At 38.2% G+C, this 19,512-nt stretch overlaps 1 protein-coding gene across 2 annotated transcripts in view; it reads right to left on the bottom strand.

Moving 5' to 3' along the window:
* trappc11 (trafficking protein particle complex subunit 11) overlaps window positions 1–19,512 on the bottom strand; it is a 75,111-nt gene that overhangs the window by 34,694 nt on the left and 20,905 nt on the right. For both annotated transcript variants that reach the window (XM_072594792.1, XM_072594800.1), the window contains exons 7-17: window positions 18,554–18,627; window positions 17,651–17,747; window positions 16,732–16,865; window positions 16,372–16,519; window positions 14,172–14,265; window positions 8,980–9,059; window positions 8,785–8,863; window positions 8,627–8,681; window positions 4,455–4,600; window positions 1,945–2,006; window positions 1,730–1,862 (exon numbers count right to left, since the gene is read on the bottom strand). In XM_072594792.1, the coding sequence (XP_072450893.1) occupies window positions 1,730–1,862; window positions 1,945–2,006; window positions 4,455–4,600; window positions 8,627–8,681; window positions 8,785–8,863; window positions 8,980–9,059; window positions 14,172–14,265; window positions 16,372–16,519; window positions 16,732–16,865; window positions 17,651–17,747; window positions 18,554–18,627 (1,102 nt within the window). The remainder of the gene's footprint in view (window positions 1–1,729; window positions 1,863–1,944; window positions 2,007–4,454; window positions 4,601–8,626; window positions 8,682–8,784; window positions 8,864–8,979; window positions 9,060–14,171; window positions 14,266–16,371; window positions 16,520–16,731; window positions 16,866–17,650; window positions 17,748–18,553; window positions 18,628–19,512) is intronic.

The following is a 19,512-nucleotide window of genomic DNA, read 5'->3' as shown; positions in this document are numbered from 1 at the left end:
ACACTCAAGTAATATAATCTTACTGAATTAAAATTGTTATTGAATTAAACACATCTTTCAGATGTGCAAAGACACACATCATTAATTTCAAGGAGTTCCTGCCACAAATCTGAAAATATTGTTTGCTAAAGGAGGTAAGCACTTATGCAAAATCATCCAATGTCAATGAAAGTGGAATCTTCATGGCGCCAGAATACTTCAGTCTCTCAGTCAATTCCCCTGCCCAACCTATGTATTTTTGTCTTTAAAAAAATCAATTACATTGCCTTCTCTGCATTCTGAAGCAGATTTATACAAACCTCAGATTGAGAAAAACATTTGCATGTCTGTTCTAATAGGGTGACCCCTAAATCTTATACACTTCAAACAAGTCATTCCTAACTCTCTAAACTTCAACTGAAATAATCCCAGTTTGTTGAATCCTATCCTCTAAGGCAATCCATTCTGTCCAAGTGTCAATGTAATAAATCTCTTTTGAAACACTGCCAATGCATTATGTCCTTCCTTAACTATGGAGACCGTGACTGCACATAGTATCCAAGCTGTGGTATCAAAGCCCCATATAAATGTAAGGCTGTTACACTTCAGTTGTGTTCAATTTTTTAAATTAAAAAACAGTATCTGGATTATGTGCTTTGTCTGCTATGAATCTTTTGTGACTCATACTAGAACCCTTTGGGTCTTGAACTTTTGCTCTCAGTCTCTGCTTCAGAAGTGCTTTATTTTTTTTAAAAAAGTTCTTCCTGCCAAAATGAAGAATTTCACATTTTCCCATATTATATTTCATGTACCTATAGCTATACGCATTCCTGATGAAGGGCTTACACCCGAAACGTTGATTCTCCTGCTCCTTGGATGCTGCCTGACCTGCTGTGCTTTTCCAGCACTACACTCTCAACACCGAAAATTTAAATACAAAACTTCTACTGGGTCCCTTTATCCACAGCAAACGTTACTCTTCAAAAGAAATTTAATAAGTTGATTAAATGGGACTTCCCCTTCACAAAACCATGCGGACCTTGAACAATTACTTTGAACTTAGAAAAAAAAAAGTGTGCAGCTATAGCTTCTAATTATCGACTTCAACATCTTCCCCATAACAGGCCTCAAGCTAAAAGGCCTACGGTTTTTGGATTCCTGCCTCCCTCAGGTTATATATGCTACTTTCCATTCTGAGGGAATTTTTCTTGAAATTTTGAAAATTTAACATCAATATATTTATCACTTCATCAGGCACTAGGGTGAAGTCCATCTGGATCCAGAGGCCACAGCTCTTAATTCCCTTTGCTGAAATCTGTAATTTCACCAAGATCCTCCCCCTCTTCCACCTCCTAATTTATAGCAATTACTGGAACATGTTTGGATTCATTAAAAGAGGAAGACAGAAACAATTTATTTGTTCACGTCATCTGTTATTTCCCATTCCCGTGGCTTTAAAGTAAATGCATCATAAAAAGGGAGTGTTTTATGGACACCTTGTTATCTTTATTCCCTGCTTTAGAAGAGTGAGAAGAGCTACAGATATTAAAGCAGATTTAACAGAAATAATGTCTAGTCTGGAGAAACAGCAGTAAAATACTGCAGACTGTACGAGCCTATAACCGAGGAAGTGATAGTAAGGGAGAGGGGCCAATGATGCAAATAATAGAAGTTCTGCAAAAGTTCTTCAAAGGTAAATAACAAAAATGTATATATAGATGAACTACTTTATTAGAAAAATTAAACTTACCAAACGGCACATAATCTTGCATCTCAATTGTAAACACATTACTTCCAGCTAAAGAAATACGATCTGCCCACACCTTTTGAGCAGTTTTAATGGCCTTGGAGTCACAATCAGGTTCTGGAGCAGGGCTCTCATTCTACGTGTATAAAAGGAAGAGGGCACTGTAATTTTTCTTTTTCCTTTTAAATATTTTAAAAACTGATACTACAAATACTGACCATCAATACTTTTATCAAGTTCTTTTCAATGCGAGATTTTTGTTCATCATTCAGTGTAGAAGCTGTCATTTCAGTCAAGGAATAATCTCAAAACAGTATTACCATTATCTAAAACTGACAATTATTGGAGCAAGGAAAGAACAGTAATTCCAAGATATGGGTAAAAGAGCTGAAATTATCTCGGGTAATGATTGAGGAGCCATCATTGACATCTACACTGCTCTTGCATTCTGAATAAAATCAAGAAAAAAACAAGGTCAGAATTTATCAAACATCTGCTAGCATGTTTACAGGCTGGGGAGGCTCTAAAAGTCACGGTGGCTAATTAATGGCCATTCTAGGGGCTACTTCCACTCAATCTCACTTCCCAAACCTGCTGCAATACCCCAGAGTGCTCAACTGCATCCTTCCTCCAGAATTAACACATGGGGTTGCTTGTAGTGTCAGTAATGACTGCTGCTTCTGCAATCTGGTAGCCCTGAGGTGGGACTCACAAGTGAGGGTAAGAAGTTTCACCTGCAGTCAAATCAGTTAAACCTGTTTAACGGACAAGGGGAAGGCAGCATCTACAGGCTTCATTTCCATCTGGCTCTTTGTGGATGGTGGTGGTGGTGGTGATGGACACCCTTTCACCTGATCAATATTGCCCAAGACTACATTTCCAGTTGCTATCTAGTGACCTCTGCTAGAATATCTGCAAGTCTGCAAAAATACTAAATTTTTAAAGATTCTCACAGGATGATGGGTCACTGGCAAAGTCAACAGTTGTTGTCCAACACAAATTGCCCTTCAGATGATGGTGAGGCACCAACACCTTAAACAAAAGGCAGCCCTGGACTTACTGGAGTTTAGAAGAGAGGCAACCTTATTGACAAAAGATTCTAAAGGGTCTTGACAGGCTAGGGACCAGATGGCATCATTTCAGAATAAGGTGTCACCCATTGATGACAGATTTGAGGAGGAATTTCTTTGAAGGGTACAGAATCTGTGGAATTCTTTACCACATAAGTCTATTGAGGGCCAAGTCATTAAGCATATTGAGGCAGGCAGATTTTTAAATCAGACAGGAATTAAGGGTTATGGGAAAAAGGCAGGAAAGAGGAGTTGAGGATTATCAGATCAACCACGATTCACTAGTGGTGAAGACTTGGGCTGAATGGCCTACTTTTGCTCCTGAGTCTTATCTTAAGAGTCATCCTCAATAGCAGTGGGATTTGCACAATGGTTTTAATAATAAAAAGTCTGCCTGGGTTCACTCATGTTACATAACAAAGAGTACAGTACCTGTGGAACTGGATCCTTGCAAGAGTGAGCAATTCAGGGTCTACCTGGATGTAGAGGGCAGAGTCTCAGGATAAAAAGTCTCAAGGTGGGCACAAAGAGGAATGCCTTCTCTCAGAGCAAGGACAGGATTTATTTACCCAACAGAGCAGCATAGGTGAAGTTATTGAACATACTCAAGGGTGATTTAGACAAATTTCTCATTACAAGGGAGTTAAGAACAAAGCTAATGATCAAGGAGAAGGTGAGGCAATTTTCAGATCAGCCATTATGGTAGAGTGGGTTACAGTAATGCCTAATAGCCAAGATCAGCTCTTATTTGCTATGTTCGTGAGAGAACTGAAGGTGGTGAAGAAAATGCAAAAGAAAAGTATGAATACATGACACGATTACTTGAATAAATAGATGTTTAGCATTCAATTCAGCACATAAAGAAAACAAAGAACAGAAAACAAATTGTTTAACATATCTACATACAGCCAGCAACAATATTCTTCCCATACTCTGTCTGGACACAGCAAGTCATTTCTGGTACAGATAACAAACAAACGCTAGCCTCCAGAAAGAGTGAATTTGAACAAAGCAAGTCAGGATTAACATTAGAATGGAAAACTTTGCTAGTTGGGCACTTCTGAACTACTCTACAGAAATACAGAAGGTTTGTCATCAAAATTTGACACTATGTAATATATCATATTCCAAGACACCAGAGATGTCATGAAGTGGCAGAAAACGAATGAGGGAAGGTGACCAAATCATAGACAAAACAACAGATTTTAAATGAGAAGCCAAGTGAAATGATCCACTGGCTGAAAACAAACTGCTTGGAGACTGTACCAGTAAAAAAGATAGTACAGGGTTGGCCAGGCACAGATTTGCAGATCTGTGTCCCATTATTAAACACAACATTAAGCAGAAGTAGGTCTACACGCTCAAGGAAACAAAGTGAGTTCACACAGTTATTCCTACTTGAAGGGTAGGACTGTACTGACAGGTTCTGGAGATCACCAATTTATACTCTGACCTGCAGTTCTGATTGCATAGCGTGGGATATACGAGAGAGATTAAACAGAACATGAAAATACAGTTTAAATTTTACTCTCATTTATAACCAACAATTAAACCCCACCAAATCATTATTAAGAGATGTCCAAAATAGGACTATCCAGACAATGAAGCAATAATAGTTTTAGGGATGAAATGGATTTCTTTTCCAATAGCAAGGATACACCTCCCAAGTAGCTCCAGGGAGTAGGTGATATAATCTTTAATTTGACCCATCAGGTAAGCACACTTGAGTGCAGTGGTCAGAATAAAGGTAAGCAGCTTCCACCAGCGCTCACTGCGGTAATCACACATCACATAATCCAGTAACCTGCAGAGATGGGGGAGTGGGAAAAAGATATTCAACAATTAGTTGCATAGAAATGGAAAATATGACCAGCAAAGAAAGGAGAGAATAGAATGGCAGTTAACAAAAGGGAAACCAAAAATATTCTGCACACGAATAGAAAAGGTTGTAAGAGATGGGATGTCCCCTATTAGGAACAAGAAAGCAACATATCCCTAGAAACACAGAGCAAGACTAGGAAATTTATTGAATATCTTGTAAGGAACAGCATGCTAAACAAAAAATCTGGGGTGTGAAATAGGCAAGATTTGTAGAGATAGTAGTTTTACTTCAAGAAGTTGAGTCATTAGGCCTGGAAGGTTTGCATTCGAGGCTAAAGGAAGTGGGAGCAAATATAACGAAAGGCATTGTCATAACCTTTCAATCCTCAAAAGATAGAGTGCACATGCCAGAGGACTGGAGCTTGGCAAATATTATTCAAGAGAAAAGGGCATTCCTAGTAATCACAATCCAGTCCAATCTGTTTAACATCTGTGGCAGGGAGGTTGTTTGGAACAAAATTGGGGGTGAGGTGGATGGAAGAAGTGAAAAATACAGGGATGTGGAAGAGCCAGTGTTGGACTGGGGTGAACAAAATTAAAAATCACACACCATCAGGTTATAGCCCAATAGGTTTATTTGGAAGTACTAGCTTTCAGAGCGCTGCTTCTTTATCAGGTAGTTGTGAAGTGAAAGATCACAAGATACAGAATTCATAGCAAAAGATTAGTGTTATGCAAATGAAATGATATATTCAATATAACCTGGATTGTTAAGTCTTTCATCTTTTAGAATGGGTTGCAGTTTTCAGTTCATTAATACGTAAATCCCAGAACTTCTTTTAAGTCACCGTCTTAAGATAACAAAAGGTGACATCTCAGCTCAGACAATGCATTAGGGTTGTGAGATCAGAGTCTGTCTGCATCCCAATCTTGAGTCAGACTAGCTCTACTTCCAAAGTAGAATTTACAAAACATGTATTGAATGCCTGCAGATTATACATTCAATTTTCCTCAAAAATGCATCTGCAATTATAATTCTGCCAATACAAATTTACCCCATAAACCTGCGTGTGGAGCACACACACTCAGTGTGGCATGTCAGAACTGGCAATCATACCCTGTTTTAATGAGGACATCCTTGAGCACCTTCAGGTGCCCATCACATTCCTCCCCATCTGAACAGATCCGGTGTATGCAGAGGGCTTGTCGGTAGGGGATGGCTGTGTTAATACGTTTTTGCTGGAAGCTGGAAAAGTGCAGCATCGTGAGGTTATCTGTGGGTTTGCGGTAGAATGAAGTACTGATGTGCCCATCCTTGATGGCGGTGCATGTGTCAAAGAATGAAACAGATACTAAAAGAGTAGTCCATGCTAAGTCTGATGGCGGGATGAAACTCATTGACGTCACCGTTTCAGTGTCTCCTCGCCATGGGTCCAGAGGAAGAAAAATGGCATCAATGTATCTGGTGTATAGTGTTGGTTGGAGGTCCTGTGCAGCAAAGAAGTCATGTGCAAACTTGTACATGGAAATTATGGCATATTGGGAGAAAAAAAAACAAGAGTGAAAAAGCATGAGAAGAGGTGAGTGTTAATTAATGAGAGCCAGCACGGATTCACAAAAGGCAAATCTGACTGACCTCAGTGATTCTTTTTACACAGTAATAAATAAGTTTGATGAAAGACATGCAAAGGATGTTTTCAATTACTTTCTTAAAATCATGTGGACAAAATACCACATAAAAGGCCGGAATAATAAAACTGCAGTACAGCCTCGCATATGAAAAATTGGCTCTAGGTTGTGATAAATAAAAATAAAATAATGTAGATGTTGGAAAGCTGAAAAAAAGTCAGAAAATTATGAGGGTGGGGTGGAAATCAGCAGGTCTGGCAGCATCTGTGGAGAGACACACAGAGTTAACATTGAATCCAGTACAACTCTTGTTCGGAGATGCTGCCAAGTTGTGATAAATGGTTCTTTGTCAAAATAGAGGATGCTAGAAAATAGTGCCCCCAAGAGTTGTGCTAGGACCACATCTTTTATTTGATACAAAAAAATGACTTGTCTATCAGAAGAAAGTCAAGTTTCAAAACTGCCAATGATGATAATATAGAGGGAGATGTGACAAACAGTGAGACTGATAGATAGTTGATAGATAAGTCGCAGGTGGAATTTGCAGAAATTTGAAATAATGCATTTTGGTAGAAGGATGTAGGAGGGGCAATATCGACTGAATTATGCAAATTTAAATGTGTACAAGGACATAGTGACCTGGGAGTCATGTTCAACCATACAAATTAGGAGAAGTAGGCCACTCAACTCCATTCCTGATGAAGGGCTTTTCCCTGAAACGCCGATTTTCCTGCTTCTCGGATGCTGCCTGACCTGCTGTGCTTTTCCAGAACCACTCTAATCTAGACTCTGGTTTCCAGCATCTGGAGTCCTCACCTTTGCCCACTCAACTCCACAAGCCTGCTCTGCCATTCAATAACAGCAGATCTGACTGTAGCCCCAAATCTGCACTCTCACTTACCCCGATAAAAATGTTCAAGGGGATGAAATGTTAAGGCAGTAGTACATAAATTCTTGTTACAAATCAAGGATTCTGCTTCCACTATCTTTTCAGGAAAAGAGCTCGAAAGACTCCCAACCCTCGAAAAGAAAGTCAACTAATTATAAAAGAGTTATTTTCAAGAACTAATTGTATTAATTTGATTACAGAAGTGAGAAATTAAATTATATTTTGATGAGCATCGTTAGCTGTTAAAGCAGTTTCTGTAAGGAAAATGCCATTTGGTCCACATCAAATAGAAGGTTCAGGATTTTATTGCTCTATTGCTGAGGCTAATGCAAGTTAGGCTTTTGTAGTGAATGCACTTTACTTTGACACAGCTTAGAATTTTTGAAGTTAAAAATCACACAACACCAGGTTATAGTCCAACAGGTTTAATTGGAAGCACACTAGCTTTCGGAGCGACGCTCCTTCATCAGGTGACAAGCTGGTGTACTTCCAAATAAACCTGTTGGACTATAACCTGGTGTTGTGTGATTTTTAACTTGGTACACCCCAGTCCAACACCAGCATCTCCAAATCATAGAATTTTTGAAGTAGCTTTATTCATAACAAAGTATTAATAGGCCTGGGTGTATGTATGCATATTTAGAATTGTGATAAATAGTGAGCTTTGATTTTTTTGGTAACACTTGGGATAAATGTTAAATCACTGAAAGGTGACATTACATCAACTAAACAGACACAAATTAGTGCTTTCTTATCTTCCCAGAGTCTCTGGGGAATGGGTTAACGAAGAGGAACATGCTGCTAATAAAGGATTAATCACAAAAGAATGATTTGAGGGAAGAGACAGTGGGAAATGGTATCATGAAGGTCAGTGAATTTTTTTAAACAATATTTAGTACACAGACTATAAAAACTGTATTACTTAAATTAATACTATTAGCGGACAAAAATAAGTTGCATTTTGCAGAGGTTTTCTATATTATAACAAGCTTAACATAATGTGAATTTTTGTGGAGTCACTAACTCAAATCATTCATTTAGGATTACAAGTATTTTAATGTACAAATGATTCCAACACTAAGAGAAACCTTCTAAATTTTTATTTCAGAACAAGAACTGTTAAAAGAAAAGGCATCCCCCAATGGAATGAACTTATGAACTCTAAGAATCTTTAAAGTTTTATATTTCAATCATAATCCAGAAAGATGCTAGAAATAAACAAATCACATCCCATCCAAATAGTTTTCAGATACTGGACTGATCAGAACTCGTTTGGACAATATTGAAAGGACAGAATTATCATAGCTTTTGTATTTGACCATGTTCTAATTATGTTAGCTGCGTACTAAAATATGTTTTGTACCACATCATCATTGAAAACAAAGATGCATTCACATTTAGGGTTTCAACGATGCAACCATAGTTAATGAATCTGATCTTATCTGTCTTTTTTTAGTTAATTTTACATAATAGATAACTGGAATTACTCACTTCAATGCTTTGCTGTAGTCCTTAGCATAATAATATTCCTCACCCATTTGAACCACTGTCAACATAAAAAAAGTGTAACAAATGTTTTTCAGAAAGGCAAAAAAATTAATTCAAAACAGTACACAGAAGCTGGTTATTATTTGGTATGCATTACTCACTCAAATGACTCTTCATTCGAGGACACTTGTATTTCTTGAACTGAGCCACCGCATTACTCAGGAGGGTAATTATTAGTTCCTAACAATTGATAACATTTTCAATCAGTTATTAATCCTACTCATCAAAATCAATTAAATTCTGTCTAAGTCAGAATGCATACAATGTTGGGTACATTAATAGAAAAGCACACTTACAGAGTGGTCAACATCTCTTTCTTTGAGCTGAAGGGCGAGAATACCAACCTTTTCTTTCTCAGCATCTGGTGGCTCAATACCTGAATAAGATAGTTTGTAATCCATTAAATATGAACAGTCAACAGCAATAGGAAAACAAAAAAAGTGGAGAAATTAGTGTAGTCAGGCCTATCAGAATGGAATAAATTTCACTACAAGTAAAAGATGGGCATCAGTTACACTTAACCTATTCAAAAATCAACATCTACAGCTGTTGCCATGGGGATGGAATGATTTTTTTTTAAAAAGCAATTCTGGCTAACTCCTCATTCCCATTGTTATAACTTCAAAAATTCTAAAGACAAAGTTAACCATCATGCCATAGCATCAGAGTCATACAGCACGGAAACAAATACTTCGGTCCAACCAGTCCATGCCTAACATAACCCCAAACTAAACTAGTCCCACCTTCCTGCTCCTGGCTCACATTCCTCTAAATCCTTCCTATTCATGTACTTATCCAAATTTCTTTTAAACTTTCTACTTAGACCCAACATTTACCACTTTCTCAGGAAATGCATTCCACACGCAAACCACCCTCTGTGTAAAAGGTTTTATTTTCTTATTAATTTATGGGATGTGGGTGTTGCTGGCTGGCCAGCATTTATCGCCCATTCCTAGTTGCCCTTGAAGGTGGTGGTGAGCTGCCTTCTTGAACCACTGCAGTCCATCAGCCCACAGTGCCATTAGGGAGGGAATTTCAGGTGTTTGACCCAGCGACAGTGAACAAATGGTGATATAATTCCAAGCCACTCCTCGTGACTTGGAGGGGAACTTGAAGGTGATGGTGTTCCATATACCTGCTACCCTTGTCCTTCTCGCTGAAAGCGGTCGTGGGTTTGGAAGTTGCTGTCAGGATCTTTGGTGAATTGCTGCAGTGCACCTTGTTGATAGTACACACTGCTGCTACTGAGCGCCGCTAATGGAGGGAGTGGATGATTGCGCATGTCGTGCCAATAAAGTGGGTACTTTCTCCTGAGTGGTGTCAGCTTTTTGAGTGTTAGACTGCAATTCTGAATAAGATTCTAGCCTAGTGTGCCACTCTTAATATCACACCTCCAAAATTTAAATTTTTTTTGCATCATCTCTCTTCTCCTTTCCACAGTGGTACAAGTTGCCTAATCCATGATTCTAGTCAATCTATTTCATGTCCTGATGCATAGATCAATTTTCAGTGAAACCTCAAAAAATGTCTCCCAAGTAAAAACTACAGATTAATTGCATACCATTCAAACTGAACAAAAACAAATGCTGGAAATATAGACCCATCTATAGAATTATTCAATTCAAACTGAATGTTTTCCACAAAGCATTGCCTAAATACAAATATCTCTGATAATAAGACCATTGCCTATTTATTTCTTTCATAATGCTCTCCTGAAGGTTGATGCCAAGTAAGGTTTTATGACCAACTGTAACCACCAGCATCTTCTCCAAAACCTTCAGACAAGCCCCTAATTAATAAGGTTTGACAGACCATTCAATCAAATGTACTAGATTCGCTGCACAGGCCGTCAGACATTCACTTGACAAACATACATAAGCAGACAAAGGTTAAGAATTGATACCCAAGTCTTTGAAGAGAGAGCAAACTTTGTACTCACTGTTGTGGGCAAGACTGGCTAACTGCAAAAAGCATGGAATTTTGTATCACTAGTTTCAGATTAGGCAATGCAGTCAATTAAAGTAATTTTGTCCCATTATAAACATACAATTTGTTGCTCCAAATACTCCTATTTTTCTACTGTTTGATACAGCTTGCCATACCTATCTTGCATTTTAATAATTTTCTGACTAGTAATCTGGCTTATTATGAATTCCACAACTCCTGAAAAAGGCCCACAGCACAACTTGGGCAAATTTTTTTTCTAGAGTATATATAAAACATACGAATAGGCCTCACCCTGCAATTTTTCCTATTGCTTAAAGTAATTACATAGAATCTTTCCTGAATGCCACACACCACAGTCAACTAACAATCCAAAACAAACACAAAAACAAATCTCAAATAAGTGGCAAACATTCAATATGTACAAAAAGCGTAATTTACAGAATGTTACTGAAAAACTGTTAAAGCACAGTTGAAGAAATGTTTCCGTAAATCATTCTTGTGTAAAACTTTAAGAATACAAAAGAAAAGAGGTTTATTTAACAGAGCCTTGATCTACCATGTAAAATTCTGAAAGAACGGCACGGAGTTATTTGAAAAATAAAATTTGATTTCTTCCCTAACTTGAGCTACACCACATTCCTATGTTACAAGTGACTGTTTTGCACAAGTTTTGAACTGGTTACAGTGTACCTGGAGACATCCAGTGTGAGAATTCAAGTGCTTTTTGGAGGCGAAGGGAGTTTAGATTACATTTTATGTAGGTGAAGATCCCTTGAAAGGTTTCTTTCATCTGATGTTTGGGCTTCCAGTAAATGATCATGTACCAAGTTGCTTGGGAGATAAGCAACAGGACAAAAAGATTAAGGCAGCAGTTGTGTGTGTCTCTCTCTCTCTGGGGTGAGGGGGTTGCCTCAGTATTCAACACCAACAACTGCTGCCTTAATCTTAATCTGAACACCGTCCTACAACTCATCTGCTTTATCCTCTATCACATCTTCACCTTTGAAAATCAGTTCTTCATCCAGACACATGGAACAGCCACGGGGACCAAATTTGCACCCCAGTATGCCAGCATCTTCATGCACAGATTTGAACAAGACTTCTTCTCTACGCATGACCTTCAACCAACACTATACACCATGTACATTGACAACATTTTCTTCCTCTAGACCCATGGCAAGGAGTCACTGATAAAACTCCACAATAATACAAGTTTCATCCCACCAAACTCACCACGGACTACTCTCAACTATCTGTCTCATTCTTGGACACATGCATCTCCATCAAGGATGGATACCTCAGTACCACACTCTACCGCAAACACACAGACAACTTCACAATGCCAAGCTTCTCCAGCTTCCACCCAAAACACATTAAAACAGCCATCCCCTATGGACAAGCCCTACGCGTACACCGAATCTGTTCGGATAAGGAGGAACTCAACTCATCGACCGCCAGTTCCAACGTGTCACAGCGATGAACCATAATGACCTCCTCAAAGGGACAGAACTTGTGCTGCAACTGACAGGGTACCCTTCGTTGTTCAGTATTTCTCAGGAGCTGAAAAACTAGACCATGTTCTAGTGACCTGTAACACATTATCAATGAGGACGAGCACCTTGCCAAGACTTTCCCCGCACCTGCACTGCTCACCTTCAAAACAACCGCCAAACCTCAAACAGGTCATTGTTCTTAGCAAACTGCCCGGCTTTCAGGACAACTCATATAACCCTGTCATGGTAGGTGCTGCAAGTGTCAGAGTGGATATGGACACCACCATTACACATCCCACCATGCACATGGCAGGTACTTATGCAACTCAACCAATGTTGTCTATCTCATATGCTGCAGGCAAGGATGCCCTGAGGCATGGTACATTGGGGAAACCGAGCAAAGACTAGGGCGACGGATGAATGGGCACCACACAACAGACAGGAGTGTTCCCTCCAGTTGGAGAACACTTCAGCGGTCCAGGACATTTGACCTCGGACCTTCGGGTGACCATCCTCCAAGGCAAACTTTGGGACAGGCAGCAGCAAAAGGTGGCCGAGCAGAGGCTGATAGCTAAGCTCAGTACCCATAAGGAGGGCCTCAACTGGGACTTTGGGTTCATGTCACACTACAGGTGACCACCATTGCACTATATACACATACAGACACGCCTACCTACACACACTCACATGCACCCTCTCTCAGACTTAGACTCTTTTACACTCACACACATATACACTCTCTCACAGACACTCAACGCCCCACCCCAGATACACATGCGCGCGCACACACACATAAAAACCCACATGAACATATGGGGTGAATTTATACTTGCAGAGTTACATTGTACTTTGCTCAAAAACTGCATGAATCCATGTAAGACTCTGTAAACTCATTTTTTTAAGCTTCGAATCAGTCTAAACGTTATGGCACAGACAACAGAATACAGGGGGCTAAGACCTTCAACCCCTTATCTGGCCTGACACCAATTGTTACAGTTAGTCGGAGAATGTAACTTTTTAAAAAAGCTTTGTGATTTACATATGACAGAAGTGAAACTATCATGATCATTCTAACAGATGAAAGACTCAACAAACAATGAAGGTATTTTTCAATGTATAATTTCAGTTCCATCACACTGTAAACTTTTGCTATAAATTCTGTGTCTTACAATTGTGTCCTCCACAACCACCTGATGGAGCAGCACTCAAAGTCAGTGCTCCAATTAAACCTGTTGGACTATAACGTGGTGTTGTGATTTTTAGCTTTGTTCTGACCCATGTTGCATAACTGTATCAAATGAGTTTGCAACCATAGAATAGGTGGGAGGTGATGTGATACGACAACTGAAGGCCCAAGCAATCTTAACCCTTGCTCAAATGTTCGAAGTAGTACTCATGCCATGAAGTCAACTTTGATTTTTAATAAAGATCAGACCTTGTCTCGTGTGCGCGCATGCATGTCTGGTGCATGTGGGTGTGCGTGAGTGTGCACATGTATGGGGGGGTTCTAATGGGCATACGAGACATGATTTAAGGATTTGGTTATTGTTCTTCAATTTTTGAGTAGTAAAATTATTTGAACCTAGAGCATTAATGTTTAATTCTTTTGTTAAGTACCTGGGTTTTCAGATCCTAAAAACACAATACCAATCTCTACTGATAGCATGACAGAGAAGCATTAATTAAATTAAAGCCTTGTACTTTGAGTTACCATTTGGTGAAGAGATTTGATTTGGTAACAGAATACAATGTTGAAACCAGCTAACATTTAAGCAATGAGTGACAATAATACAGGTCTTGGTCAGTGGTGGCACATTATCAAATACTACAACAAGTAACGGTGAGGTTAGCTTCAGCAAGTCGGGTCAGCCTCACAAGCCAATAATCACTTTGCCTCTGACCAGTACGTACAGTTAAAATAAAGCAACTAAGGGCAATGAGGGGAATAAATTATTTGGCCATGAGAGGAAAAAGACCTTCCTTAATTACTGCTTGAACACATCAAAACATTTACATCAACTTTTCTAAAATGGTACTTCTTCCCTTACTTTGATGATTTTGTCTCCAAGGTCTTTGCCCAAAAAAATCCAACACTCCAGCTGGAGTTTCCAATGGGTCAGGACTGGGATAGGCAGTAGAGGACTACAAAAATTAAACATAACAGAACAAAATAAATCCAAGAATCTATTTGCTCAAGCGTCATTAAAGTGAAAGTGCCAAACAAATGCATTTAAGGTTGAGTGATCAAATGTATTACTTTCTGTTCTGTCGCCCGCAGCCTACAAAATATCACAGACTCTCAATGCAAAAATGCATCTAAAACAGATAGTGGGCTAAAGCATTCCAATATGCTTGCCTGCATTGGACAGGGTATTGAGTATAAGAGCTGGCAAGTCATGTTAAAATTATACAAGACATTAGTTTGGCTGCATTTAGAATATTGTGTCCAGTTCTGGTCGCCACATTACTAAAAGGATGTGGACACTTTGGAGAAGGTGCAGAGAACGTTTACAAGGAGGTTGCCTGGTACAGAAAATGCTTGCTACGAAGAGAGGTTGAGTAGGTTCGGTTTATTTTCACTAGAAAAAAGGTGATTGGGGGGGGAACCAGACTGAGGTTTACAAAATTATGAAGGGTATAGACAGGGTGGATAGAGACAAGCTTTTTCCCAGGGTGAAGGATTCAATAACCAGAGGTCATGCTTTCAAGGTGAGAAGTGGAAAATTTAAGGGGGATACACGCGGCAAGTACTGCACACAGAGGGTGATGGGCATCTGGAACACATTGCCAGCAGAGGTGGTGGGGGCAGGCACGGTAGATTCATTTAAGATGCTTCTGGACAGATGCATGAGTAGGTGGGGAGCAGAGGGTTACAAATGCTTAGGAATTGACCGACAGGTTTAGACAGTACATTTGGATCGGCTCAGGCTTGAAGGAGCGAAGGGCCTGTTCCTGGGCTGTAAATTTTCTTTGTTCTGTGTTAGTGTAAAGTTACTAATGTGTACTTCTTAGTGTCACACACACACAGAAATGCGACCTTGCTAAGGAGTTGAGGTTTGCTTTACCGAAGTCAAGAATCGAAACAAAAAGATGCAACCATGTGCATTTATACTGGCTCAGGATTATTCATCAAGAGGAAGGTTGCTAGAGGACAAGTGAATTGTTGAGAAACCCAAATATCTGGATATTCTCTCAGTTAGCCTTTCTAATTAGCAAAGGCTTTGGCAGCTCTGCCCTTCCCAGTGAGATTAGTTAATACTAGAACCGGTGAATTAACTATTCATCTTCCAGGTCCAAGCTCTTGAAACCCAGTGGGACAAAAAGGTTCCTTTAACTATCAACCATACTTTTCCTTAATTAACCCAAATGATACATCAGACACCCTCAACAGTACTCTCAGTGGAACTAAATGAAGTAGATAATATTCATGCTAACAAAGCAAGTGGAATAAGTTGAGTCTAAATGTATTTTGCATGTATGTGTGTTCATTTAAGTGGGGGCCACATCACTAGCTCTTTGAAATCAGTGCTTTGGAAGCTTTAACAGTAGACTGAAGGTGAGTGCATGGTTCTTTTACTAGTCAGGAGTGTAGGATGGTGGGGAGAGTCACAGTTTGCATTATGGTATATTTTTTGGTCATCTCTTATGACTGTGGCCAATCTGACTGATTGCATCAGTGCCTTCTGATCTGGTTCGCAAGAGCCAAGATAAAGCAAAAAGTGGAAAATAATATTCTCACTCGCATTGGTCCATGATTATCTGCAATTTTGTGGGATAATCAAAAAAATTTACAGGAGCACAGATAATTAATGTGATATCATACAGCTATAGAAAATTAAAAGTTACTTAGGACACAAACAAATGTACATTAAGCATTAAGTAATTGACAAGCATTAGAACACTATGCTGTGATCCCCTTCAGAGACTTATAAAATCATAAATGTGTCCAATTTTAAAAAAACAATTTTTGCCTCCAGCATGCAATGTTTCTAAACAGAATTCACTTGGAGCAAAAACAAAATCCTTAGAAACCTTTAATTGAAGCCACTAATATATTTATTGAATTTAATTACTTTTCTTCCTTCACACATAACCTCTTTTGTACAAAGTATATATTGTTAATAAAAACTAAGATAATAAAATTTCTCAAATTTGTATTCCAACCCATGAATTTTAAGTCAAATGACTCACAATGTGTCAAATTACACTCTCTAACTTTATGTCATATTTTTTGAAAACTTTACATACATCATGATTGCAGAGTTGATTTGCCAGCTGTTTACGTTCTTGTGCATAGTATGCTGCCTGTTGGTAATAGAAGCCAGGGTTCTGGGTCTGAATTGCTGTGAGGCCAAGTTTAATGGCTTCGTCAAACAAATCCCCAAATGCTTGAAATCTCACAAAAGGGGGGAAAAAAAGCAAGTATTATAAATATATTCACAGAAGACATCCAGTCGCATAGCTTAACGAATAAGAAAAATAAATAGTGATAAGTGAGGAACCCCCGTAAAAGAAATAAAATTGTGCCCCTGTCATCACAATCTATGAATTTAACATGCATGCAGGCAAGGAAGCAATTACAAGTTTAAGTAATTGGTAAGATCATACTGTTTAGACATCCAGGCTGCATGTTCAAATGCCAGTTCTGCACTTCCTATCTTCTTTTTGCACAAATCCACATGTTTACGGAACTGCGCAATGGCATCTAATGGAGCATTATGTTGGAAACATAAGCGACAAATCTGAGGGTACAGAAATAAACAGCAAAATGGAAATTTCTTGTCCTTATCAATGATATCCCGAAGTATTTGCACCCACAGCAAATGTCTGTGATCCTAATCTCTATTTTTGGTCTGGTACTGTTAAAGAAGATTATTAATAAATCAATTCTCACTCATGCTGTGAAAATGCACACCATTGTTCCCTTTTGGCTTTTTAAAAGAAAAGCTTGCAAATCCTCATGTCTGGCCAAAAGTTCACTGGTTTTAGTTGACCTTACAGTAGGAACATATTTATCAACTGGATTTATTTTTAGAAGTATTTTATGAAAGTATTTGAAAAATGACTGTTCCCAACTTTACCTCTATGCAACCATAATCTGAATGCTTCATTATTCATTTTTGGATTCAATTAAACCAATTAGTCACAATCACCATTTCCAATGGAATACATTCTTAAAGAGTGTAGAGTTCACAATAGAATATGTATTTAAACACTACAGAATTTGTAACTGCTCCATGGAAGATAAAATACCAAACAAAAATAAACCAGCAAACAATGGAAATTATCAAAACAAATTGCTCAAAGCTTAAAGAACTACAAGATCAGATTGCAGTTAATCCAAACAGTCAAAATGTGTTTTTCTTGCTTTTTAATGCTCTCAACATGTCTGCTTTTCAAAAGAAAACTGCAATCAGGGTTTTAAAATTACTGTAATATAAATGATGCTATTACATTTAACTATGGTAATATAGTTAACTCCATAATCAACTGGCAAAATAATACACCTCACAAGTTGTGTAATTACCTTATAGTTGGTGAATCCAGCCATTGTCTTGATTTCAAGCATGTTAGTCTCATGGGCTCTCAGTTCATGTACAAGGTTATAAGCTGTTCTATAGTTTCTGAAAATAAAAATACCTTCAAATAAACTGGTCTCTAACAAAGTGTGGATGCGGTGAAACACTCAGAAAATGTAATTAAAAAGCAGAGATAAGAATTGCCGAGTTTTTACATTGAAGCAATGTTGATACAATCCATAAACTAACATTCAATCACAAATTATTTTTTCATTGTCTAGAAAGAGTAGAGAGAAGATGCAAATGGTCAAATTGGCTATATTCAAGATGAATATTTTTTCTATTTCAAGCTCTGATGAATGAAGACATGTACTTTTATTCAATAAGTTGAGGTGTGGGTTTACAGGATGGCCCAATTTCTTTCTTTCCAGCATTTGCTCACCCATTCCAAGACACACAAATGTTTCAGCTCATGAAGAGGAAGACTTAAAGATAATTAAAATCAAAATCTTTCTAAATTTAGACAGAAACAGAATGCACTAAATGCCATAGCAAGGAGCTGTATCATACCAAAAGGTCCTAAGTTTAATTGCCAGTTTGCAATGACTTCAAGAAGAGATATTGCAGCAATGAAGGGTATCATCCCTTGGACTGAATACCAGATGAGGATCAAACTATATATGGTTGTGACATAGACACTGTCACCCCATAAAAGCTGATAACAATTACTGGCTTACACATGATCATGGTTAAACTAATTGAAGTCTTCACGCACCCACTCTGCTTTTAAAATTGGAGAAAGCAATGCTGGAAATCATGAAAAATGTTTTTCTTCCCCAGTCAGGTTTTTGTTCAGGTCAACTTGAGTCCAGACAATAACAAACTAAATGAAGATTATGAATATTACTTACTTTAATGCATTTTGTGTATCCTGTTTCAATTCACTGAAGAAAGCTGTTTTGAACTGATGTCTCACAAATAATAGCTGCCAAAATAAAGACAAATGTTTAAACTACAAAGACAGAAATTGTCACTTTAAAAAGTGCAAAAAGTCGGAGATAGATTGTGCAATGCAATGACTGCTTACTGAACTGTTGACTGTGAACAGATGTGATAATAGAGAACTCTTCATTTCTAAATGCATTCAATCTTAATTGTTTTCAAGGAGTTTTGACTGGAATTATTACTCTTCTACAACCATAATTACTTTAAGCAGTTTGCAAATAAATAGTGTTATGAGAGTACAAGCAACATTTAGCAATAAACCTACGATCATTTATTCATTTCGCACCCTTCATTTTGTTTGAGATGTAAAATAAAAGTATTTTACAAATAAAGCCATTGAACCTGAATCCATAGTTTATTTGACTCTAATTTACTTCAGTTATAATGCTTGAATTCAAGCAACAAATGCTCCAGCACTGCTCTCAAAGAAATCTAGGCGCCAAAATATGTTATAGACCATAGGACACCACCACAGACATGGGAGATCCCCTAATTAGTAAGTGAATTCATAAAATAATCAATGATGGAATATTTTGAATAATTCAATTTATGTAATAGGATAAAAATACAAAAGCAAACTTTTGACTACGCAGTGCCAAATGGACAACAACAGAGTGAATAAGAGGGGCATCAAGAGGCAAGGGCAAGTGAAACCAAGGGACTTTAGTGCTAGTAAACAGTGAAAGATTGTAACCAGTGCTTGCAAAATACTCCCTACCATCTATATCTCACTTTGTTAATGACTTAAATAGAAAGGAAGTCAAAGTGATTCGAAAACTGACCGGGGGCAGTTGTTCGCAGGTAAAGGGACGGCTGGAAAATGGGAAGCCTTCAGAAATGAGATAAGAGAATCCAGAGAAAGTAT

The sequence above is a fragment of the Chiloscyllium punctatum genome, chromosome 2 (genome assembly GCF_047496795.1).
Source record: "Chiloscyllium punctatum isolate Juve2018m chromosome 2, sChiPun1.3, whole genome shotgun sequence".
Classification (NCBI taxonomy): Eukaryota; Metazoa; Chordata; class Chondrichthyes; order Orectolobiformes; family Hemiscylliidae; genus Chiloscyllium; species Chiloscyllium punctatum.
The sequence above is the reverse complement of the archived record's forward strand: the minus strand, read 5'-3'. Positions and strand labels throughout refer to the sequence as shown.